Genomic DNA, 25,707 nt, shown 5'->3' with positions numbered 1-25,707 from the left:
TTTCGGTAATTAGGACAACTTGTATAGACTTTCCTGACATTTTGTGAAAGGACTAAAAAAAAAAAAAAGGAAAAATGGAATGAAAATATGTGTTTATTTTGTTGCAAAAGAAATTGAAATCCACACACAGTTTCATAATGCTTATTTTCCGTGAGTATTCTGAAGATCACTTCTATGTATTGTCCCAGTTTATTGGGCTTCTACTATATCATTGAAAGATTGCATTATAAAATACAAATTACTGTAAGAAAGCCACTGCTAAGTTAGTGGTCAGCAACTGCAATGATGTCTTGATTTATCCTATATCAGAGTTATGTTCTTATTAAGTGGCAATTCAATTACTAGTTCTATGCATTGCAAAAATGCCACCACTAATAGAATTATAGACACACAAGGTTACAGGGAACAACTGGAATTCACTTGGAATGATCATCTCTTACAAACCTGTTTAATTCTTTTTTGGCTCCATACTAATGATTTAAGAAAAAGAATGGGGGTAGGAAGAGAGAGTTCTTTCCTTCCTTCCATGGCTTCCATTGCACAAATCAGAAATTAGGACTCATGGAGTAACAGTTCTAGGAAATGCTTAGAGTTGAGAGAATAGTTTATTATTTATATTAAGTTGTCTAAAGATTTTTGTGCAAAGAAACTATGAAAACATCTTTTGTTCACCAGACTAAATCTTTATAAGCCACTGTTTTGTAATCTTTTTTTGCTGAACAACTTTCTGAAGTTTATTAAATTGAGACTTTTGTCTTTTTTATTTATAGCACACTCAAGTGTCTGTATAAATCTCTGGAATGTTGAAGGAGTGACATTCCACAAACTTCAGATTTTCTTTTTTCCTGTTGTCCATTGTTAAGAGGAAACTAGTAAATAAGGAATATTTGATTCTTTCTCCTCTCTTTGCCTTCCTTTTGGAGTTCTCTCACAGAGTAAAGAATTGCCTTTTTCTGGATGGATTATCAAAAAGGAAATTTACTGTTCTAAGATATTTTCTGATATTAATTGATGATTGGTTAATAGAGCTAGCATTAATATTGGGTCATCAGAAAAGTCATGATGTATTTTTCTGTTATTCTGTGTAAAAAATGCATCATGACTTTTCCAATGACCCAATATTAATGCTAGCTCTGTTAATAGTAAAGCACTATTATTTTGTTAGATTTTTACATGGCCTGGCACTCTTATCAGTGAAAAATTAATAATAAAAAAAAAGAATTCAGAGTAATCTAGATTTAAAGCCAAATTTGTACTCTAAGTTACAATTGTCAAAGGTGTTTATTTTTTTAATATTTTAGAATATGGAGATGCAGATAACTTTGTAGGATCTGTCACATTAACTTCTTTAATGTTAGATTCTTAAATCATTTGGGGGGACTTCTGGAATATGTTATTTAATTATCACCCAGTCGTTCTTCCATGGAGACACAGCAGTCAATCCTGGGCTTGAAAGAGCTACAGATAAGAGCCAGTTCACTACTTGGATGAGTTCCACCATACCCTTAGAGATGGCTAGATTTTATAGTTTTGTAATACCTTTAAAAATAAAATTCTGCTTGAGGAAAAAAAATCAATGAGAATTATTAACAAAAAATGTATTTTTAGAGCAAAGTGAACTAAATTGTGACAGAGAACTTCTTAAGCTGGCTGTTGAACAGGACCAAATCACACTTTAAAAAAATTTTTTTAAGGCGTTTGCCACAGGGCATTTGCCAGAAAGAAAGTGAGAAATCACCCCTCGAGAGGGATGGCCATGCCACAGTCCCTTCTCCTCCATTTTCCTGAAATTTGGGGCATGCACATACATGTACCCAATGTAAATTTCAAGTCGCTGGGCCTGGGACGTGAACTGTGGTCAACCATGTGAGAGTCCAGTGCCTCAACTACCACATCACTATCTGACCCTCCAAATCATACATTTTAAAAATAAATGTGAATCTATTTTGAATGACATGGCTTTGGACAGAAAAATATGTCTGCAGAGTCTAGGGAGGACTGCCCATACTGTGTACAGTGCTATTTTTTTCTTCTTGACTTGTTTTCCTGGTCGTTTGCTTCCTGATAGGCAATTGGCTTTGGGTAACATATTGGAGGATTCAGTAGTGATGTACGTGATTTTTGAGAATATTAAAAAGAACATTGAACAGATATTGGCAGCCTTGTAATTGTATATGTTATTTCTTTATTTACTTTCAGTTTGATTAATAAGCTTAAACCTGGCATCATTAAGAAGATCAATAGACTGTCCACACCAATAGCAGGTTTGGTAAGTAATAAATTATCTTCAAAAGTAGATTTCTTTGTCTTTGAAATGTAAAAAAGGTGATCACAGGCAGGTTCTCTTTACTGCAATTACCATGAAAATTTCGAGGTTTGTGCTCAAGAAGAGTGTTTTTAGTGATAGCCTCCTTATATCTTTAAACCTTTTCTATTTCTCTTCTGCTGGGAGTTTTTTTCTTTTCTTTCTTTCTTTTCTGTTTTGATTTTTGTGCCTGGAAACTTCATGTACCCCTTTCCTTGCCATATTTCTTTTACAAATGGTGTTTTTTAGGGTCACAAACACAGCCTCATAATACATTGCTGGCTGGCCACAGATCCCCAAACTGTCAGGCGTCTACCAGGTGGCCAGTTTCTGCTGCTTCATGTTTGTATATTTCCCTCTCTCAGGACACAGATCTTACGTGTATTTGCAAAAACTCAAGGCCTGCCAGCAGTTCTGCTTTACGTAATAGGTTTCTTATCAATGTCCTGTGTGATGGAAGTCAAGTCATTGTCTCTTCCTTCACCACAGTGGTAGTAATGTCCATTAAATGACTGTGATTCTCGATATTCCTTCTAGCTTTATATTCAGCATTGTATGTGTGAAAAATATCCCACTCTGTCATTATGACAGGCCCATTCTGATGGGTCAAGATGAGAGACCCAATCTGATGGGTGAGAGTGAGAGACCAATAATAACCTGGGGCTGTTCTTTGGATATAATTTATCACTAAAACATATGATGGATACTTTCAAAATGTTAGAAATTCTTAGCCAGTGAATGTCGATGATAGGAATCAGTTAAAGAAATTAATTCCACAAACATCATGTAAGTTTAATGTCACTAATAATTTTCAAACTGGGTTATCTTTGGAATATTTACAGTTTATAACACATTCAGGAAACTTTTGTTTGGCCATTCATATATTTATAAATGTTAAAGGCATGAATTATTAAAGATGTAGCAGTACCAAAATTTCTGGGTTTGCAGGAGGCATGAAAATCTCATTAAAGTATTGACAGGTATAAGTTGGTTGAGAGTGTTTATTATTGGAATGTGTGTTTCTAGGAGAGAAGGAATAAAAATTTGATAGTTTTCTTTAGAAACATAAAATATTCTTTGTCTATCATGAAAAGGCAGATGATGGATGAAATATTTTTATTGATCTCAAATTCAGTTAGGTAAAAAACTAATCATATTCTTCAAGTAATATAGTGGGTCAGAATTTATTTGTCATTTAAGGAATAAAATTAAGAAAATTTGGTTTTTGAAGTCCTTCTAGGATGAAACATCCAGTTTAATAAAACAAATAAGCTTTATATAAAAATGACTTATATAAAACTCTGTTAAAATTAAAAGTTGAATTGTATGAAGGTACTCTATCTTTTCAAATGGCTTGAGTTATTCACAGACAGTTTAATATTTTCTTTTTTTGGGGGGGGAGAGGTTTTTGCTATATGGCGCATGCGCTCTCCAGAAAGACAGAGAGACAGAAAGCAAGACCTCACTCCCAGGGGGGATGGCCACACCGCCTTCCCTTCTCCTTCATTCTGCTCTCGGGATCTTGGGCACTCATGCACACGCACTTGGCATGAGTTTAAGCCACTGGGTCTGGACTTGAAACGCGATCGACTACATGGGAGTCTACTGACATAGCCATTATGTCATCTGCTGGTCCCAATATTTTTATTTTGCATTGACATTTTTGGAATCAGTTACAGACATTGTACTTGTCAGAAGGTGCATGCACTTACTGGAGAGAGAAACAGAGAGAGAAAGTGAATAAGCACCCCCCCACCCCCCACCCCCGATATGGGACTTGGTCACACCACAATCCCTTCTCTTCCATCTCATCCTCCTTTTGGGATTTGGGCATGTACACATGTACTCAGCATGTTTCTCAAGTTACCAGCCCAGGATTTGAACCATGTGGTTAGCTCTGTAGGATCCAGCTGTGTCCACGGACTGACCTTTCATGCATTTTAAATGAAATTAGCCTTTGCCCTCAAACACCCTACGTATTTGGAATATTTGACTTGTGGTAATTTGTTGTTGTTTGAGGTTTTATTCAATTTTATGATTGTATGATTAGATAAAGGCACATATGTATTTTATTTTTAAATCCAAAGATTTCTCTTGAGTATTTCTGTTTAAAGCATCAGAAATTCTATCTAGTTTGGATTTTATCTCTAGAAACTAAAATAAAATGTATTTCCGGCATATTAGATTGTATGATTTTCCAAATATAGGACACTGAGCATTTTCGGTTAGATATAGGAGCGTGAGAGTGACTAGGGCTGCAGAACTGGGCTAAGCCCAACTGGTTTGGAGTTTTATCTTGTCTTATTTGACTCTGTATGATGCCTGTTTGTTAAGGTGGTTACAGCAAAACTTCTCAGAGCCTTAATCTCAAGTGTGAATTAGAGTTTAAGCACCCTAGCTGGAAGTGTGTTGCAAGGATTAAAGGGGTAATGTACAGATAGTCTTCCATATAAATATTCGATGCATGTTGTTGTTTTAACAAATAAGTGTAGGACCAGCAGTTGGCATAATGGCTACATTGCTGGACTCCCATGTAGTCGACCGTGATTTGAGTCCCGGACCCGGTGGCTTAAACTCACGTGTGGGTGCATGTGCCTGTGCGTGCGTGCCCACGATCCCGAGAGGAGAATGGAGGAGAAGGGATTGCAGTGTGGCCAGCCCCCCTGGGGGGTAATTTCTTTCTGTCTCTGTTTTTCTGATGAGCGCATGTGTCCTATAGCAAAAACCTCTCAAAAAATCAAACAAACAAAAACAAACAAACAAACAAAACACAAATAAATGAGTGCCTTCTGGGCAAACAATTCCTCCCAAACCTCCAGTTTCTAGGTATTTGTCGGAGGAAGAAAGACAGGGACAGATCTTGACCGCAAAAAGCTTATATTCTAGTGAGATAGTGGTACCAGGCAAAGAAATCAGCCATGAGCCAGAAAACACCACGTGACAAACGTGCTACAGAGATTTGCAGCAGACTATTACATTTATCAGACCCTGTAAGCCATTGACATGGGAATCTGATGATGGACCTGCATAAGAATGCCTCGAAATGGGTATGTAAGAAGCCTTGTTTTTTGATGCTTAGAGAAGAAACATGGATAATCTGAACCGTCCCTTTATTTTGCTAGTTTTTGTGGTTCATAGCATTCAACATAGTGACTGATACATGTTGATACTGAGATCAAAGATTTTTTTAGATGAAAGAACAAACAAGATTTCCACTGTGACAAATAATAGGTTCTAGAATTGGTCCTCTGATAGGATAGTTATTATAGGTTGAATTGTGATCCCCACCCCAACCCTCCGCCAAGATATACTGAAATCCTAAACTGAGTTTTCAGAGTGTGACCCTACTTGGGAATCAGGTTGTTGCAGATGATGGACTTGGTTAAGATGAGGTCATACTACGGTAGGGTAGACACCTAATCTGATAGGACTGGCGTCCGTATGGAAGAATGGCTGTGTGAAGATGGATACACACAGGAAGAACGCTACATGAAGAGGACTGGACTGATGTATCTACAAGCCAAAGAATACCAAAGAGTCCCAACAAACCCTCAGGAGCTAGAAAGATGCAAGGAAGATTCCCTCTACAGATTTCACAGGGAAAAGGGCTTTGTCAGTAACTTGGTTTTAGACATCCAGCTGCCAGAATGGTGAGACAATCAATTCTTATTTCTTTGTTTCAAGCCAGCTAGTTTTGGTACTTTGTTATGATAACCCTAGGAACTAATACAGAGAAGTAAATGTTTTAGTTAGTACTATTTTTTTTAAGTTTAACTTAAATATAGATTAACAGAAATTACAAAAAATTGTACAAGAGGTCATCTGGACCCCTTCATCCATATTCCAGCAGTGTACCATCTTGCCTACCTATAGTACAATATTAAACCAGGGAGTTGAGACCAGCAGTTGGCGTAATCGCTATGTCGCTTTACTCCCATGTAGTCGGCTGCTGTTCAAGTCCTGGACCTGGTGACTTAAACTCATGCTGGGCGCGTGTGCGTGCATGTCCAAGATCCCAAGAGGAGAATGGAGGAAAAGGGGATTGTGGTGTGGCCATCCCCCTAGGGGGTAATTTCTTGCCTTCTGTCTCTCTTTGTCTTTCTGGCAAGTGCATGTGCCCTATACAAAAACTTCTCCAAAAAAAAAAAAAAAAAGAAGAAGAAGAAACAAAACCAGGGAGTTGACATCAGTAAAATCCAAAGACCTTAAACACATGTAATCAGTTTAACATACAATAAATATTTTTTTTTCCCTAGTAGCAAAGCACAGAGATGCTTTCAGGTTAAGTCAGATAAAGATCATTTTATTTTAATGATTTATCACAGGACTGTCCCTTTAATCCAGTGTTTAGCCATAAACATAGCTGCATTCCACATAACTTTTTTTGTGCCACATTTTCAAGAGGAGACCTTTTTGGGTGTCTCTTAGTGGAGGTTCCTATGAGAGGAATTTGAATGAATCAGTTTATCATTTTTAATAAGGCCACAGATATCATAGGTCACTGGCCAACCAATGACTGAATCGTTAAGAAGACAATCATCTTGGCCAAATGGGCTGTGCTCAGGAATCTTGGTTCCTTTGGTGCGTGTAGTTTAGATGTGTGGATTAAAGTGGGTTCTGTGATGAAGGTTTGTGTAAAGGTAGAAACACCGAGGTAAGTCATACACAAGGGGACTTCAAAAAGTTGGTGGAAAAATGGAATTTAAAAGTTTATTTCGGGGGGACCAGCGGCTATGTCGCTGGACTCCCATGTAGCTGATCGCGGTTCGTGTCCCAGACCCGGTGGCTTAAAACTCACACCAGGCACGTGTGTGTGTGTGCCCAAGATCCCAAGAGGAGAATGAAGGTGAAGGGATTGCGGCATGGCCATCCCCCCTGGGGGGTGATTTCTCGCTTTCTGTCTCTCTGTCTCTCTCTGTCTGTCTGGCGAGCACACGAGCCCTATAGCAAAAACCTCTCCAAAAAAAAAAGTTTATTTCAGGGGAGCAGTAAATAGCACAATAGTTACATTGCTGGACTACCACGTAGTTGACCGTGGTTTGAGTCCCACACCCAGCGACTTGAAGCTCACACCTGGTGCGTGTGCGTGCGCGTGCATGCCCAAAATTTTGAGAGGAGAATGGAGAAGAGATTCGGGCAAGGCCATTCCCCTCAAGGGGTGATTTCTAGCTCTCTGTCTCTCTGCTTCTCTAGTGAGTGCACTTGCCCTATAGCAAAAATCTCTCTTAAAAAACAGAGTTCTTGAAACGTCTTCCTGGTCAGTAAGGAGATCTTTGAGTCTGGTGCCTGTACCTTCCTGGAAACATGGCCCCCAAGCGACAGTCTTCACTCACACCTCCAATGAAGAAACCAAGCCTGCCCCCTGCCTTGAGGCCAGAGGAGGCATTTGCTTCTCTGGACTTACTCAAGGGAGAGAAAAAGCAACAAGAAGCAATTGAACATATCCATGAAGTACAAAATGAAATAGACAGACTCAATGAACAAGCCAGTGAGGAGATTTTGAAAGTAGAACAGAAATATAATAAACTTTGCCAACCATTTTTTCAGAAGAGGTCGGAATTGATCACCAAAATCCCCAATTCTTGGGTAACAACTTTTGTCAACCATCAATAAGTGTCTGCCCTGCTTGGAGAGGAGGGTGAAGAGATGCTGCATTATTTGACCAGAGTTGAAGTGACAGAATTTGAAGATATTAAATCAGGTTACCGAATAGATTTTTTATTTTGATGAAAATCCTTACTTTGAAAATAAAGTTCTCTCCAAAGAGTTTCATCTGAATGAGAGTGGTGATCCATCTTCAAAGGCCACTGAAATCAAATGGAAATCTGGAAAGGATTTGACAAAACGTTCAAGTCAAACGCAGAATAAAGCCAGCAGGAAGAGGCATCATGAGGAACCAGAGAGCTTCTTTACTTGGTTTACTGCCCATTCTGATGCAGGTGCAGATGAGTTAGGGGAGGTCATCAAAGATGATGTTTGGCCAAATCTGTTTGGTTCCCGATATGGATGATGAAGAAGGGGAAGAAGAAGAAGAAGGAGGAGGGGAAGAAGAAGAAGGGGAAGAAGAAGAAGGGGAAGGAGAAGGAGAAGGAGAAGATGATGAAGAAGAAGATGAAGATGATGAAGATGATGAAGATGATGATGGATTGGAAGATATTGATGAAGAAGGAGATGAGGATGAAGGTGAAGAAGATGAAGATGATGATGAAGGGGAGGAAAGAGAGGAGGATGAAGGAGAAGATGACTGACAGAACACTGATGGATTCTAATCCTCCTTTAAAAATTTTTTTTCTCCAGTCCCTGGGAGCAAGTTGCAGTCTTTATTTCTTTTTTATTTTCTCTCTTTTTTTCCCCCCTCTTGTGCTCAGTCACCCTGTTCTTGAGGTCTCTTTTCTCTACACCATGGTTCTCAACTTATTTTAGGGGGAAAAACCTTGAGCAGAAACAATGGGAAAAGAATCTCTGCCCTTTTCTGTTCCAAATTCATTTTTATTCCTTCCTGTCTCAACAATCACTGCTTGGAATCAACACCACCGTGCTCTGTGGGAAAAAAGAAAATACGTCCGCACCCTTTGCTCTACTGGAAGCTGGAGAGTGCTAGACTCCTGTGTAGTAGTGCACAGGATTCTAGTTTTTTTCCTCCTTTTTCTGTATATTGGACTCAGAGATTACATTGTATCTCTATGTGAATATGGATAGTTAGCATTTACCAATGTGTATCTGTCTACTTTCTCTTGTTTAAAAAAAGAAAAAAAAAACTTAAAAAAAATAGGGTTATAGAAGGTCAGCAAAGGATGGGTTTGAGATGTTTGGGTGGGTTTAGTGGGCATTTTGACAACATGGCTTCTCCTTTGGTGTGTTTAATTGTGACATTTAATGGACATCCTTGCAGTTGAAGATGACATTTTTAAAAATAAAATTCTCTCCTAATGATGACTTGAGCCCTGCCACTCAATGTGAGAATCAGCAGAACCCGTAGGATCTTATTTGGAATTGATAGTCTCTACTGTAATTTTGTTCTTGTTTATTTTTAAATTTTCTTTTTGTTTCACTAGAAAGGAAAGATGCTCAGTTTTAAAACGTTAAAAGTGTACAAGTTGCTTTGTTACAATAAAACTAAATGTGTACACAAACAAACAAACAAAACTATTTTGTGGGCCAGCAGGTGGAATTGTGATTAAGGTGGCTGAACTTACACATGGCTGACCACAGTTTGAGTCTCTGACCTGGCAGATTGCTTTCTCACTTTCTTTTGCTCACTCTCTTTCTCTGTGGTGACTACATGTGTCCTATAGCAAAATCAGTAATAATCATAATAAATAAAATCAAATAATTCTTTTTAAAAAGCTTATTTTGGTGCAAAAATTATAAAATCCATACATATTTTTTCTTCCTTATTTTTTTTAAGAGAGTTTTATTTATTTTTTTTTTGAGAGGTTTTTGCTATAGGGTGTGTGCGCTCGCCAGACAGACAGAGAGAGACAGAGAGATAGAAAGTAAGAAATCACCCCCCAGGGTGGATGGCCACGGTGCAATCCCTCCTCCTCCATTCTCCTCTCAGGATCTTGTGCACACACGCACATGCGCCCGGCATGCATTTCAGCCACCAGGTCCAGGATTCGAATGGTGGACCTGGGAGTCCAGTGACGTAACCATTACACCATCTGCTGGTTCCAATATTTTTTCATAGTATGTGTTTCTCACGAGTTTTTGAAGATTTCTGTGCAGTAAAAGCATCTGTGTAAGTGGTTTTGGTGGTCTATGTCCCCTCTTGCATTACTCCTTTCATACTTTCTTCTTTAGCTAAGCCTTTTATGCAGTTTACCCCGGCTACCATGTGTATTTGGCTTGGACTCCAAGCAATGAATTTACACTTTGCAGATAAACTTGTGGGGAAAACATGGAGTATTTCCTGAGCAATGGCAATGCAGAGAGAGATGTTTTGATGATTTAGAATGCTTTGCTTGAAATAACGCATGGGTAATTTTTTCTTGGGGAGGAAAGTAGCTGTGTATGTTTTCCTACTAGAAAAATGGCTTTTCTCACTTGACCAAGTTTTATTTTATAAATACACGTTTTCACTCTTTTCTATACTTTTTATTCTGCACAAAGCCATGTTAAAAATGAATTGTAACCCAAGAGTTTGTGTCTTCTAAAAAAAAACGAGCTTGTGTTAAATGTAGTTATGTTCAAATTGTTGAAACTCAAAACTAAACTTTATTTGGGAGCTAAACAAAAAAAAACTCCAACCTCAAAACAAAACCACGAGAACCAGGGAAAATATCCTGAAGGTGAAAAGAGTTGTTGAACCAGAATAATGTTAACCACCTGATATGTTAGTGTACATGAAATACAATATGCATAGAAACGTCAAGGAAGTTAAGACTTGCAGTCATCTTGGACTCTTACTGATTTATTTGCATTTGGCTGACCCAGGGTTTCTCAACCTCACCACTATTGACATTCTGTGCAAGATAATTCTTTGTTGTGGAGGTCTGTCATGCACTTTGTAGATAGCATTAGTAGCAGCATCTTTGACCACTATGCTCTAGATATCATACCACAACCCCTCTTCTTCCATTTGTGACAACTGAAAATATCTCCTGATAAAGCCAAGGACCCTTGTGATAAAATCATCCCTGATTGAGGACCACTAAACTAAAGAAATCAAGAAAGTAAACACTACCCCCTTTGCATGGGCTAGTTTGCTGGCTGATTATAGATTTGATTGACCCATTCTCTCTCTCTCTCTCTTTTTTTTTTTTTTTTTGAGAGGTTTTCGCTATAGGGCACGTGCGCTCGCCAGACAGACAGAGAGAGACAGAGAGACAGAAAGCAGGAAATCACCCCCTAGGGGGGATGGCCATGCCGCAATCCCTTCTCCTCCATTCTCCTCTCGGGATCTTGGGAACGCACGTACACGCGCCCGGCGTTAGTTTAAGCCACTGGGTCCGGGACGTGAACCATGGTCAACTACATGGGAGTCCAGCGACATAGCCACTACGCTAACTGCTGGTTCCCTCTCTCTTTTTCAAAAGAATTATTTTTGGGGGACCAGCAGATGGTGTGGTGGTTAAGGCACTGGACACTCCCACATGGCTGGCCACAGTTTGAGTCCTGGACCTGGTGACTTGCTTTCTCACTTTCCCTTTCTCTATCTCTCTATCTCTATCTGTGCACGTATGTGTGTGTGTCTGTTTGGTAAAATTAAATAAATAAATAAAATTAAATCTTTAAAAATTATTTAAAAATTTTAAAATCATTATTACTATTAAATTTGCTATAGGGCACATATGCTCACCAGAGAGAAGAGAGAGAGAGAGAGAGGGAAGGTGAGAAAACAAGAAAGCATGATTGGTTTTGGGTCCAGGTCTGGGACCCAAACTGCAGTTGGTTATGGGGGAGTCCAGCACCTTAACCACCATGCCAACTGCTGGCTCTGGTTGATTCATTCTCATGCTGTTAATTGTCATTTCTCTTTGAAAAGCAACAGTATACCAGAAAATTTGGTTCGATGCATTTGTTGAAAACTTTGCTTCTATCATTGGGCTCAGCAGAAAAATCCTTAGTATATCCACATTTGCATCAAAAGTATGGACTGAATTTGATTATCTTTGCTATAAAGGGTTACCATTTTGGACTACTCTCAGGACTGTGTAAGACTGAGGTTGGTGCTCATTCAGGAATTCCACAGTATGCAGGAGAGGGCAAAAGTGTCGACTAGCTTAGCTATTGTGTATATCAGTCTTCCTAGATTTCATAGTGGTTATGGCAAGAGAGAAGACAAGTCTGTGCATCCATTTGGTCGTTTTCCAGAAGGTCATTAGTGGTGAAGGTTCTGGTACCTGTGTGAAATTACTTTGGACTACTTCACCTTTACTCTTTTACACCTACTCCTCAGCACAGTAGTCTGACCTACCCTGTGCCAATGTCACTGCTGAAACATCTCGTTGTTTCTTTCCAGCAACAGTAGAAAATTATCTGGGATTCGGCTATAAAATTTAAATATTGCTACCTAGGTTTTGTGTTTTTCTGAAAACAATTCTCATGCAGTGACTCTATGTCATTTCCCTTTCCCTCAGAGGAAGAAAGTGAGGTTGTGGGTCGCTGGAATTTATGAGCACTTTCCACAAATAAACCCAAAATGTGACATGTTTGTTTTCTGGGGAAGATAAGTACACTTCTGGCCCTGCCATGTGATGTAAGTGAGAGGTCCTACTGTGGAATGGCTGGGCCACACAGGAGGACCAAGTTTGGTTCTCAGCCCTATCCAAACAGGCCAAGCGCAGTGTGCCCACCTGTGGTCCTGGATACTGGGAGGCTGGGGTAGGAGGGTCACGACATGATCAGACCCTGTCAGAAAAAACAAAACCTCTCTTGGGGCCAGCTTGTAGCATGGAGGTTAAGGCAGCTGGATTCCACATGGCCAATTTCACGGTTACAAACGTCAGATATTAAATATCCAAATTCCTTAACGCCTCTGTACAAATGGCGAAGTAAGACCATGATCGTTATTTATGAAGTGTTCTTAAGAGGTTTCCTTGTCTCCATGCTTTTCTCCTATTCCCTGGTTCAGAAAAGTGTCGCCAAGAGTGAAAAGTTAAACACTTAGTGTCAACACTAAAGTTCTTTCTAATACCCTCCTAATGATGTAGTGCTGTGAATCAGGAAACTCCTGTTTCATTTCTAGCCATAATCTCTTAGTCATGGCGTTGGCACAAGTTTAGGAGCACTTCCCTAGAGTTCCAAAACTTGCATGTTTTTAAATCTAAGATGAACATTTATATTGCAAGTTTCAGCCTTGAGGGCAAATTTAAATTTTTTTTAAAAATTTTTTTAAATTTTTTTATTTTTTATGTATAATGAATCAGAATTGCTAAGTCAACCCTATAATTAACTTGCAGAGTTAAAAATAATTGGTTCAGTATTTGGGTAGGATTATATCATACATGACAGTTTTATTCAGACAAACTTGGAATGTCTTTCCTTAGTTACCTTGTGTTAGAGATTGGAAAAGAGGGACCAGCAGGTGGCATGGTGGTTAAGGCGCTGGACATTCCCTCATGACTGACCACAGTTTGAGTCCTGGACCTGGTCGCTTGCTTTCTCACTTTCCCTCTTTCTCTCGCTCTCTGTGTATCTCTCTGGTCAAATTAAAATAAAATGGATGAATGAATAAAAGTAAAATAAATAATTCTTAAAAGAAATCGGAAAAGAAAGAGCAAATGAGTTTGATAAGTAGAATTTGTAAAACTGGCATGAGGGCAATGATCACTTGATAAGTCTTAGGCCTATAACTGTCCTTCCTAAAAATAATTATTGGACATTTATTATGTGCCAGGCACTATTTCAGTAACTTGGGACATAACTGTAAACATGGTAGAGGAAGTTCTTCCCACATAGACCTGACATTCCATGAAATAGGGAGAAAACATGATCAATAAATCAGTAATTCCCTGTTGGATGCCAACAAATATACTTAAAAAATAATGTAAATGGGTAGAGAGTGATTTAGTGTGCATGAGAGACATTTTAGAGAAAGTGCTCAAGGACTCATCTCTGAATTGACATTTGACCAGAGACCTGAATGAAGTGAGACGGGTGGAGGGAAGCCCTGGGAAAGTCTGGAGGTGGGTGGGACTTTCTAGTCAAAAGGAACAGGTGTTGTGTGTGTGTGTGTGGGGGGGGCGGTGGATTAGCAAGTAGAACTGTGTGGTTCTGACTGAGTTAGCTGAAGAGGTAGGCAAGCAAGATTACAAAGTATTTGTAATACATAGTATTTACAGTCCTTGGTGAGGAGATCGTGTTTTACTGATATATGATGAGAAGCCATTGGGAGATTCTGAGAACAATTTAATTTGTCGGTAGTAGGTCAGTGATAAAGGATGCATATATTTATATTATTGTATACTTTGGATAGCTGAATTATAGGATATGTAAGTTGTATTTCAATTAAACTGTTAGCAATTTTAAAGAAGTCTTGGTTTTTGAAGAATAGACTGAAAGGAATCAAGAAGAGAATGACAAAAATCAGTTGAAGAACATTTTGAATAGTTATGATGGTTAATTTTGTGTGCCACCTTGACTGGGCCATAGGGTGTCCAGATATTTGGTCAGACATTATTCTGGGTATGTTTGTGAGAGTTCATTTTGGATGAGATTAGCATTTGAATGGGTAGATAGAGTAAAACAGGTTGTCCTTCCTTATGTGACTAGGCCTCATCAAGTCAGCCGAAGGCATGACTACAACTTAAGTCAGCCCTCCTGCGAGTAAGAGAGTTCTTCCTGCCTCACTGAACTGGGATATTAGTTTTATTTTTTCCTGCTTTGGAATTACACTGAAACATCAGCTCTTGAGTCTGAAGGCTGCTGCCTTTTGGGCTAGAAATGATACATTCTTTTAGTGCTCCTGGATCTCCAGCCTTCAAACTTGTAAGGGAGCCCTCTGTGCCCATGGGGGATCGGTTCTAGGACCACCTACACATACCAAAATCCAGAATACTTTAGTCTCTTCTATAAGATGGCATGGTATTTCATATAACCTACATGCCCCCTGCCATATACTTCACCTCATCTCCAGATTACTTATAATACCTAATACAGCACTTACACATCACCTCATATGTATAGATTCAGTACAGTGTTGTTATGTGGCAAATTGAAGTTTTGCTTTTTGGAACTTTCTGGAATTATTTTTACCTGACATATTTTGATACAGCCCATGGTTAGTTGGATCCATGAATACAGAACCTGCACATATGGAGGACTGACAGTATATTTTCAACTCTCCTGGGTTGCCAGCTTGCTGTCTACATATGTTGGGACTTCTCAGCCTCTGTAATTGTGTGAGCCAAATCCTTATTACAGTTCCTTCCTCTCTTCTTCCCTCCTTCCCTTCCTTCTCTCTCTCCCCCCTCTCCATCTCTCCATCCTTTTCTCCCTTTATTTTTCTGTTTCATTTAAAAAAAAATTTGCATGGGGACATGTGTGCTTCCCAGGAGAGGAAAGAGAGAGAATGAGTGAGAGAATATGTGTGTGTAAGCTCATGCATGCAAAAAGGTCTGCCCATGGGGATGGCCATGCCACAATCTTTTCTGCTTCTTTTTTTTTTTTTTTTGGAGAGATTTTTACTGTAGGGCGCGTGCGCTCACCAGACAGACAGAGAGAGACATAGAGACAGAAAGCGAGAAATCACCCCCCAGGGGGGATGGTCACGCCACAATCCCTTCTCCTCCATTCTCCTCTTGGGATCTTGGGCACGCACGCACATGCACCCGGCGTGAGTTTTAAGCCACCGGGTCCGGGACACGAACCATGGTCGACTACGTGGGAGTCCAGCGACATAGCCATTACGCTAACTGCTGGTTCCCTTTTCTGCTTCTTTTTGAGATTTTGGGTACACACATGTATGTGCCCAGTTTGTTTTTTCAATCCATTGGGTCCAAGACTCAAACCACACAGTCTTCCATGTACGAACTTCTTTTACCAACACTATGGGCTGGCCTAGCATCTGTCTTAATTTTTGCAAGGCAACTATGTCATTACAGCCTTAGTATAGTCAAGACTGAGAAAAATAGACCAGATCATAGTGTCTGTAGGTGAAATGATAGTTAATTAAAAATATTCCATTTTAGGGAACTGAAAAATTTAAATCCATGTGAACTTCAAGGTAACGTTCTGGCCATTTGCTTTAGGCATTTGTAGCTTCCCTTATTTATTTATTTTTTATTTTAATTAAAAAAATAATTACTTATTTTTAATTTTATTTATTATTATTAACTTTGCTATAGGGCATGTGCACGAGAGAGAGAGAGAGAGCGAGCGAGCAAGCCAGCCACAAGGACTGGAACTTGAACCATGTAGGAGTCCTGTGTCTTAACCAACATGCCACCTGCTGGCCCCAGTAACTTGTCTTTTTTTACATAAAAAAAAAAAAAGATGAAACGAAAACATGGAAAATGTACATAGCCCAGTTTGTCAATGTTTAATCAACAGAGTACAACCAATATTCTGGGTATTAAAATCTGGAATAAAAATGATATACATGGGCCAAAGTCTCCAAATGGGTATTTATCAGGAGTAAATTTCAACTATAAGTAGTTGAAAAAGTCTCATAACTATAGGTAGTTGGGGAAAAAAATCGGTCTCATAAGGCTAGAGTGATTTCATGTTATTTATAAATGTAATCATGTATTTTGAGCCTTACCCCTGACACCTCACACATAGGATCACATGATTTCTAATTCAGATTCTTCTCTTTTTTTTTTGAAAGGTTTTTGCTATAGGGTGCATGCACTCACCAGAAAGACAGAGACAGAGACAGAAAGTGAGAAATCACCCCCCAGGGGAGATGGCCACACTGCAATCCCTTCTCCTCCATTCTCCTCTTGGGATCTTGGGCATGCACGCATACGCGCCCTGTGTGAGTTTAAACCACTGGGTCTGGGACTCAAACCACCGTCAGCTTCATGGGTGTCCAGCGACGTAGCCATTATGCCATCTGCTGGTCCCCTAATTTAGATTCTTCTATATTCAACTTATCTTCCTTCTGATTTTGACCAGCCTGCGGTCCACTGAAGCTCACAGGTGTCTTCCTCTGAACTGTGACATCACTGTCACTTGGGTATTGATGTGGCATGCCCTAACTCAACTGAGTAATGTAGATATCACCTAAAAAGCGCCTGTAACAGGGAGTGTACGTGTATTCTCTTCATTTATAGACCACTCCTATATGCTAGAAACTGCCATTAACAATATATCTTTTTTCACTACACGTTCACAATAACCTAGTTATCCTCATTTTCTATGATGAAAATGATTAGTCTTTGAGTGATAATTATCTACACTTGGAGTCCAGTATTGAGTTACAGATGCTTCAATTTAAGAAGACAGGACCTAACCCTGGAGACCCTGTCTTTTAGGTGGCATGTTTGTTGTGTTATGGAGAATAATGGCCCTTAAAGATGTTCACGTTCAAATCCATGAACACTGTGACTGTGTTGCAAAGCAAGGAGAATTAGATTGCAGGTGTGTTGAAGGTTGCTAATCATTTCCAGGTGGGCCAATGTAATCACAAGTGTCCTTTAAAGAAGCAGGAACCAGAAGAGAGAGCCAGATAGATGGTGGTGTGAGAAAGACTCAGCCTGATTCCACTGGCTTTGAAGAAGGAGGAGTGGGGCCATGAGCCAGAGTGCTAATGGCCTCTAGAAGGTGGGAAAAGCAGGGAAACTGGTTCGTCCTTAGAGTGCAAGGAGGGAACCTTGCCCTGTAGGCATGTTGGTTTTAGCCCAGGGAGGCTAATTTTAATTCCGCAAAGGTAAGATTAGTGTTGCTTTAAACTAGTTAAGTTGTGGCAATTTGTTGTAGTGGTAATAGGAAAGTACTATAGTGGTCACAGCACAGTATCAAGAGTTAAACTGCTGGATTTCAATCCCATGTGCACACTGTAATGTACATTTTTGGGAAGATATATAACCTCTTAAGCCTGTTTCCCTATGTATAAAATGCGAACATTAATAAGATTTCACAAAGTTGTTGGATGAGAGCTTTTCACCAAGATGGCACAGAAAGTGAAGAAGGAAGCTCCTGCTTCTCCCAAAGCTGAAGCTAAAGTGAAGGCTTTGAAGGCCAAGAAGGCAGTGCTGAAAGGCGTCCACAGTCACAAAAAAAGGAAGATCCGTACATCACCCACCTTCCGGAGGCCCAAGACTCTTCGGCAGCACAGGCAGCCTAAATATCCTCAGAAGAGCGCTCCCAGGAGAAACAAGTTTGACCATTATGCCATTATCAAGTTCCCCCTGACAGTGGAGTCTGCCATGAAGAAGATAGAAAACAACAACATACTTGTGTTCATTGTGGATGTCAAGGCTAACAAGCACCAGATCACACAGGCTGTGAAGAGGCTCTGTGATATTGATATGGCCAAGGTCAACACTCTAATCAGGCCTGATGGAGAGAAGAAGGCGTATGTACGATTGGCTCCTGGTTATGATGCTTTGGATGTCGCCAACAAAACTGGGATCATCTAAAGTGAGTCCAGCTGGCTAATTCTAAATACACACTTTTTCACAATAAGAAAATAAAATTGTTGGATAAGAAGTCGAATAATAGTGTAAAATGCCTGTATGCTACCTGGCACATAGTAAAATTTCAATAAAGAGTAACCTGTAAAGATTAACTAGTTGGTGGAGGGTCAGCTGGGATAATATGAAAACTGGAAAATGTCACATGAAGGACAAGAGACACTGGGAAATCACAAGGGACATTTAAAGAGAAGATGTGAGGTTGGGAAAAAATATGGAGAGCTGTCTAAGTATGTAAGGGGCTCTCCTGTGGGAGAAAAGATTTAGTTTGCATTATTAAGCAGGCAGATTTAGGATCGATGTTTTATAATTACAGCGAGGAAGTCTTTGGACTTTCTTGACACAGAAATGACTAAAAATGAGTCAGCCTTATAAAGCGGTGGGTTCCTGAGGTTGGAAATGTTTAAACAAGGGCTGATGATCCAGACATAGCATCTAAGAAAGTGATTTGTAAAGAGGTGGTGAGATTATACTAAAGGAGTTCTTTCTGATTGTTGGTGGCTCTCAAGTTTTACCATGTCATTTTTTCCTCTTTAAAATATGTTTTATTGCTTCATAAAGCACATGTTTTAGCACTATTGTGACATGTTTTTCTTTTAGTAAATTATTTCACTTAGGAATTTGAAACTTCGATAATTTGAACACAGAACTTAAGCATTTTTTTAAGCACTTTATTTTTTTATTTTTTAAGAATAGGTAAGATAGGGTTGGCTGCGTGGTCTGATGGTTAAGGTAACTGGATCTCACATGGCCACCTGTGTGGTTCTAGCCCTGGAGCTGGCAGCTTGAGCGTACACAGGCTTGTGTACATGCCAAAATTCCAGAAAAAAGGAGAGATGGAGAAGGGATTGCAGCATGACCAGTCCCCTGGGTTGGGGGAGGGTGCTATCTCCGCTCTCTTCTCCTCTCAAGAGAGGAGATGTCCCTTTCTTGTAAATGTATGCACCCTCTAGCAAAAAAAAAAAAAATAAAAAATAAAAAAAAATAAAAAGGATAAGTAAAAAAATAAAAATATAAAAAAGAGTAGGTGAGTTTTAGAATTGTTTTGTTTTTGACATAAGGTTTAATTTGATGAATAATATACAAGTGTCACTTAATTCATGCCACAGTTTGACAAAACCTGTCATTGCTTCTGTGTAGCTAATTGTAACTTGAGTAGATTAGGCATTTGGATCATCAGCCAGAGCACTTGGCCCCTGGACCTGCTGCTTCTCCACCGTGCCAGCTCCCAGCTCTGCCTTACTTGGTCTGGGTGTTGCTGCTCCAATGTCCCAGCTCCCAGCTCTGCCTCACTTGGTCTGGATGTTGCTGCTCCAATGTCCCAGCTCCCAGCTCTGCCTCACTTGGTCTGGATGCTGCTGTTCCAATGTGCCCACTCCCAACTCTGCCTCATTTGGTCTGGGTGTTGCACCTGTGCTGCCAAGCAGTACTGGTGAAAAATCAAATCACTGTTCTGCTGGCATTGTTACTGTGCAGTCAATCCCCTGGGCCCTCAGTGTCGCCTGGCAGTTCCTTTAAGCATTCCTAGTTGGTCTCCATTTCTATTTTCACATGTTACAGAACTTCTCTGCTCTCCTTTTCAGTTCCTTTATAGTCACCAGATTATGCAAATGATCTATTTATATTTGTCAAGAAATAGATACCCAAGGAAAATTAAAAAAAAAAAAAAAGGGTGAGACTAAGTGCTGCTTTCTTCTTCAAAAATAACAATTGAAGTTGGATCTCTGTTGAAGATACATATTAGGTTGTTGGGAAAGTTATGACGTGTTTTTCTATGCAAAAATATGTGTTGACTTTCCCAACCACTCAATATTATAGTCATAAAGTGTAGGTTTGTTACTTCACAGACTACGTTTATTATTATCTGAGTCATAAAATAGAGGGTGAATTCTCCCAAATAATGAATTAGAAAACCCAGTGTCCACTGATCAAATTATGACTCACTGCCTTCTTGATGGAAACTGTATAATTAAAATGCAAATTGCGCTATCTTTTAGTCATCCTGCTATTATGGAGTTACGTTGAGATAATTTTGAAGAATCAAATTGATACAAGAAGGGGGATTCAAGTACTTGTGGTGGTCTAATGGTGAGCTCAGTAATCCCTTGGTGATTTGTGTGTACACCGAAGAGAAGCGTTGCTTTAGGTCGCTTGATGAAAATGTTTTCTTGGGACCAGCAGTTAGCGTAATAGCTATGTCGCTGGACTCCCATGTAGTCGACCGTGGTTCGACTCCCAGATCCGGTGGCTTAAAATGCACGCCGGGCACGTGTGCGTGCGTGCCCAAGATCCCGAGAGGGGAATGGAGGAGAAGGGATTGCAGTGTAGCCATCTCCCCTGGGGGGTGATTTCTCGCTTTCTGTCTCTCTCTGGCTGTCGAGCCCACACCCCCTATAGCAAAAACCTCTCCAAAAAAAAAAAAAAGATATTTTCTTAATTTTATTTGACAAAAAAACTTGTATGTCTATAAAAACTTGAATCATGTGAAGCAAGCCAGACTATGAAAGAGAGGCATTGTATGTCCCTACTTAATATATACTGAATGTCTGCAATCTGTGGGTGAAGCTGAATTATTGAACAATATCAAGGCATGGAGAACAACTGTGGACACTAGAGTCAGGGTGGGAAATAGCAGAGGGTGAAAGGGAGGGAATTGGGGAGAAAAAAAGAAAAAGGTAAAACAGTCAATAAACATAAAATTGAAAATTATCTATCGAAGATAAGAGGTATGATAATATCTTTGGGTCAATATTTAGTGTATTCTGGATGGGAAAATTTATTTTGTCTGCTGTAATGATATACAGTGAATGAATGTAAAATGAAAATAGAAAAAAGACTTGGCTCATCTAGGGGAGGATCTTTAAATGCAGTTTGTGATTCATTAAAGTCTGGGATGAGTTAGAGAGCTGCTTTGCTTTCTTTCTTTCTTTCTTTTTTTTTTTTTTTTTTGGAGAGGTTTTTGCTATAGGGCTTGTGCGCTCACCAGAAAGACAGAGACAGAGAGACAGAAAGCGAGAAATCACTCCCCAGGGGGGATGGCCACGCCACAATCCCTTCTCCTCCATTCTCCTCTCGGGATCTTGGGCATGCTGCACATGTGTCTGGCATGAGTTCAAGCCATTGGGTCTGAGATTCAAACTGTCATTGACTACATGGGAGTCCAGCGACATAGCCAGTACGCCAACTGCTGGTCCCCTGAGAGCTTGCATTTCTATCAGGCCCCCGGGTGATGCTGAGTAGATGGTTAGTGGCTCAGATTGAGCAGAATACAGCCAGTCCATGGTTCTCCAGCTTGACCTTGCATGGGGTCACCTGAACAATCACTGCAAGGCTCCCTCTTGTGAATGTGATATGGCTGATTGGGGACTGGCGTCTGCAAATCATTATTCTAAGTTGACTTTCTCTGCTTAAATCATGGCCACAGCCTCTTGATTGCTTGCATATACCTGCTAATATTTCTGCCACTGTCAATTTCAGGGATAGAGGTGACAGGGACTTTAGTGCCACATCAGAAATAGAAAAGGAATTGAGGTCACCAAGGTTTTTGGCTGCAGGATAAATTGATCTGCACCATCTCATGCTCAGGTTCAGAGGGATTAGATAGTTCTTTTATTGAAAAAACAAAATCTTTAAAGTCGGCACAGACCCTTTCTGGGAATATCAGGCCAAAGTAATCATAAGGAGAAAATTTGGTTGATTGATAGAGAGCCCTTCTAGGTGAGGTCATCCAGTGAGCTGCTTTCGTTTTAACTCTGCAAGGCTCTCAGGCTACAGCCCTGAGTATTGCTTCACTGTTTTTCAGAATTGGTTATTTTTAACCTTATTTATTTCTTTCATGATAAATCTTTTTATTAGCCTTGTCTCCGTCTAAAAAACTCGTTTTATTTATGATAGCTTTTGACCTTGTATACTCAGGAAGTTTTTACGGAAGTGAGTCTAACTAGTTTGATCTTAGGAGCAGACCTTTCCGTATTTATTGCCCCATGAAGGCTCCATGATATACAGTGCAAAGTATTCTCTTTACCTACTGGAAGTCGTTATACTTGAAGTCTTAGCACTAAGGTGGTTTTGTTTTGTTTTTTACCCTTTAAGTAAAAGTGAAAGTGAAATTGGGTAAGCCAAGAGAGGAGGGTAGTGAGTACGCTTTAATGAGGATTTAATCTTTTGCATAATAGAATGATTCCAAGTGTAAAAGAAAAAAATCTGGGGCATAATGCCATTTACATAAATTAGGCTACATACATGCAATCCTTTTAAAAGGACATTTACATTTTAAAACACATCAAAGAAGGCTTTTTATTTTTAAAGAGATTTTTTGCCTCAGGGTGTGTATGCTTGCTGGAGAGACAGAGTGAGACAGAGAGACAGAAAGTGAGAAATCACTTCTCAGGGGGGATGGCCATGCTGCAATTTCTTCTTCTTTCCCCTGCCAGTATCTTGGGCACACATGCACATGTGCCCAGCATGAGTTTTAAGCCACCAGGTCCAAGACTTGAACTGTGGTTGACTACATGGGAGTCTGGCGATGTAACCATTATGCCATCTGCTAGTCCCAAGGAGGCACCTTTTAAAAATAATTTATTGAGGTGAAATTCACATAACATACAATTAGCCTTGTTAAAGGGAGCAATTCAGTGCATTGAGTACATTCACAATGTTATGCAATGACCAAATGCTTCAGATACTTAAAAGTGAAACCTCTAGGCCAGGAAGTGGTTCCTCCCCATTTCCTTCCCCCTCCAGCCCCTGGTATCCACCAGCCTGTATTCCGTGTCTCAGGATTTATCCATACCGGATATTTCATATAAATGACATATGAGCCTTTTGTGCTGGCTTTCACTTAGCATAATGCTTTAGAAGTTCATCTACATTGCTACATGTACCAGTACTTCATCCCTTTTTATGACTGAGTAATATCCCATTGTATGGCTAGACCATGTTTATCCGTTAATTTGATAAGACATTTCAGATGTTTCTGCCTTTTGACTATTGTGAACAGTGCTGCTTTCAGTGTGCATGAAAGCATACTTATTTGAGAATCACTTTTAATTTTTCCTAGGGGGAAGGCATCTTTTAGTAGAGGGCAGTGAGAGCAGAGATGTAAGATGAGGAGGAAAATAGTAAAATAATAAAATGAGAGTGACCTTACATTGACTGATAAGAGGTTGCAAAAAATAGAAATGGCAAATGTCATTTGTCTTTTTGTCTTTTGAATCCCTGACATTTTTTTAATCACTTTTATACCTGATAAAAGAGCAAGGACAAATGTTAAAATAACAGGAGAATATGAGGGTATTCAAAAAGTTCATGGGGAGGGAACCAGCAGTTAGCGTAATGGCTATGTCGCTGGACTGCCACGTAGTCGACTGCGGTTCGCGTCCCGGACCCGGTGGCTTAAAACTCATGCCAGGCACGTGTGCGTGCGTGCTCAAGATCCCGAGAGGAGAATGGAGGAGAAGGGATTGCGGAGTGACCATCCCCCCTGGGGGGTGATTTCTTGCTTTCTGTCTCTATGTCTCTCTCTGTCTGGCGAGCGCACGTGACCTATAGCAAAAAACCTCTCCAGAAAAAAAAAAAAGTTCATGGGGAGCAGCGGGTAGCATAATGGCTATGTCACTGGATTCCCACATAGTCGACCACGGTTCGAGTCCTGGACTGGGTGGCTTAAACTCATGCTGGGCATGTGTGCATGCATGCCCAGAATCCTGAGAGAGAATGGAGAAGAAAGGATTGTGGTGTGGCCATCCCCTCCAGGGGGTGATGATTTCTCGCTTTCTGTCTGTCTCTCTGGTGAGTGCACATGCCCTAGAGTAAAAAAAAAAAAAAAACTCTCTTAAAAAAGTTCATGGAAAAGTGGAATTAAAGTATGTGTTTATTTCGATATAGATAATTTTTTAAAATTCATGTATAGTTTTTCATAATACATACTTTCCATGAACTTCTAGAAAACCCTCTCCTTTATTACTGGATTACAGTTTTTGGAAGTGAAATAGGTTTAAAGGCTCTGAACAGGTAGGTGTTAACAAAGACCATGGCAACTTTGGGTCTAGTGGTAACCTGGTTTTGGCCTCATGTTGTCCTTCCCATACCTCTTTCCATTATTTATAATGGAGACAGAGAAGTGTTGAAATTACCTGTTGAAGTGTGTAATTGAGTTTGTGTTTAAAATGGAAAAATATTGAGGGAGTGGTAGAATGCTACATGTGGGGCCAGGAAAATGAGTGAGAGATGTTGTTCCCACCTTTCTTCTGCAGGGACAGAGCATTCTAGCACTAGAGGGGCAAAGGGTGGTAGCTTTGGGAGAAATTATTGAAGACTTGAATAGGAAACAGATCAGGTGACATTGAAGGAGATCTTTCAGAATTTGGGTGTTCCTTGATCTATCTCTGATAACCAGTCTACTGTCCCTTATTATTTACCATTTTTTCTTTTATAATTATTATTATTATTTATACATGTAATTGCTATAAATCATTTAGCTTGTAGAGAGAATTTTACCCAACATGAAATACACCTCAGACCAGTGCAGTCGAGAATACTATCGCATTATTATCAACAGGTAATAAACTATTTCTGGGTCTCCCAAATGTCTTACTTCTCTATTTTTCTACCTAATTTCCTTCCCTCCACTCTTCCCCTCTCTCCCCTTCCTTCCACACTGTCTTCAGTGTCCATGATTATTTTCAATGCGTTTATGCCCTCCAGTCTCTCAGCAATAAATCTTCCATGTTCATCCACTTTCTATCAAATGCCAGGGTCTTTTTATCTGTTTAATGGCTGAATAGTATTCCATGGACTATATGCACCATACTTTTTCAATCCATTCATATGTACATGGATATTTGTGTTGGTTCCATGTCTTAGCAATCAGGAGTAATGCCTTATTATTTACTCTTTAGCCCCAAAGAGTTAACGCTCCCTAAGGATATTACATTTGATTGTCAAGATTTTGGGGTAGTTTTCATTTTTGCCTTACTGCAGCTCTTTGTAGTATGTGACACTCCTTCTGGAAACTTCTCCCTTGTTTCCTATAATACTGTTTTTTTTTTTTCCTGCTTTTTATCTGGATGCTAGATTTTTTTTAATCCCTTTTTCTTTAACTGCATTTTAAATATTGGTGGTTGATTATGAATCCTCCTTACTCTTTGCATTTTCTAGGAGGGCTCATTTACATCTTTACTTATAACTACTACCAATGTGTGCTTGATTCCTCAAACCATATTTCAAGGTTAAATATTTATTTATTTATTTATTAATTTGTTGAGAGTTTTTTTTTTTTTTTTTTTTTTTCTATAGGGCACCTTGTCTTTCCACCTGCAA

At 39.6% G+C, this 25,707-nt stretch overlaps 1 protein-coding gene and 2 pseudogenes across 7 annotated transcripts in view; all 3 read left to right on the top strand.

Annotated features, from left to right (window-relative positions):
• LMO7 (LIM domain 7) overlaps positions 1-25,707 on the top strand; it is a 271,459-nt gene that overhangs the window by 105,421 nt on the left and 140,331 nt on the right. For all 7 annotated transcript variants that reach the window (XM_006139963.2, XM_006139965.2, XM_006139964.2 and 4 more), the window contains exon 4: positions 2,200-2,269. In XM_006139963.2, coding sequence (XP_006140025.1) covers positions 2,200-2,269 — 70 coding nt within the window. The remainder of the gene's footprint in view (positions 1-2,199; positions 2,270-25,707) is intronic.
• On the top strand, positions 7,598-8,553 carry LOC106734290 (protein SET-like; annotated as a pseudogene).
• LOC106734292 (60S ribosomal protein L23a pseudogene) lies at positions 17,863-18,333 on the top strand (annotated as a pseudogene).

The sequence above is a fragment of the Tupaia chinensis genome, unplaced genomic scaffold, assembly GCF_000334495.1.
Source record: "Tupaia chinensis unplaced genomic scaffold, TupChi_1.0 Scaffold000013_1, whole genome shotgun sequence".
Taxonomy (NCBI): domain Eukaryota; kingdom Metazoa; phylum Chordata; class Mammalia; order Scandentia; family Tupaiidae; genus Tupaia; species Tupaia belangeri.
The sequence above is the reverse complement of the archived record's forward strand: the minus strand, read 5'-3'. Positions and strand labels throughout refer to the sequence as shown.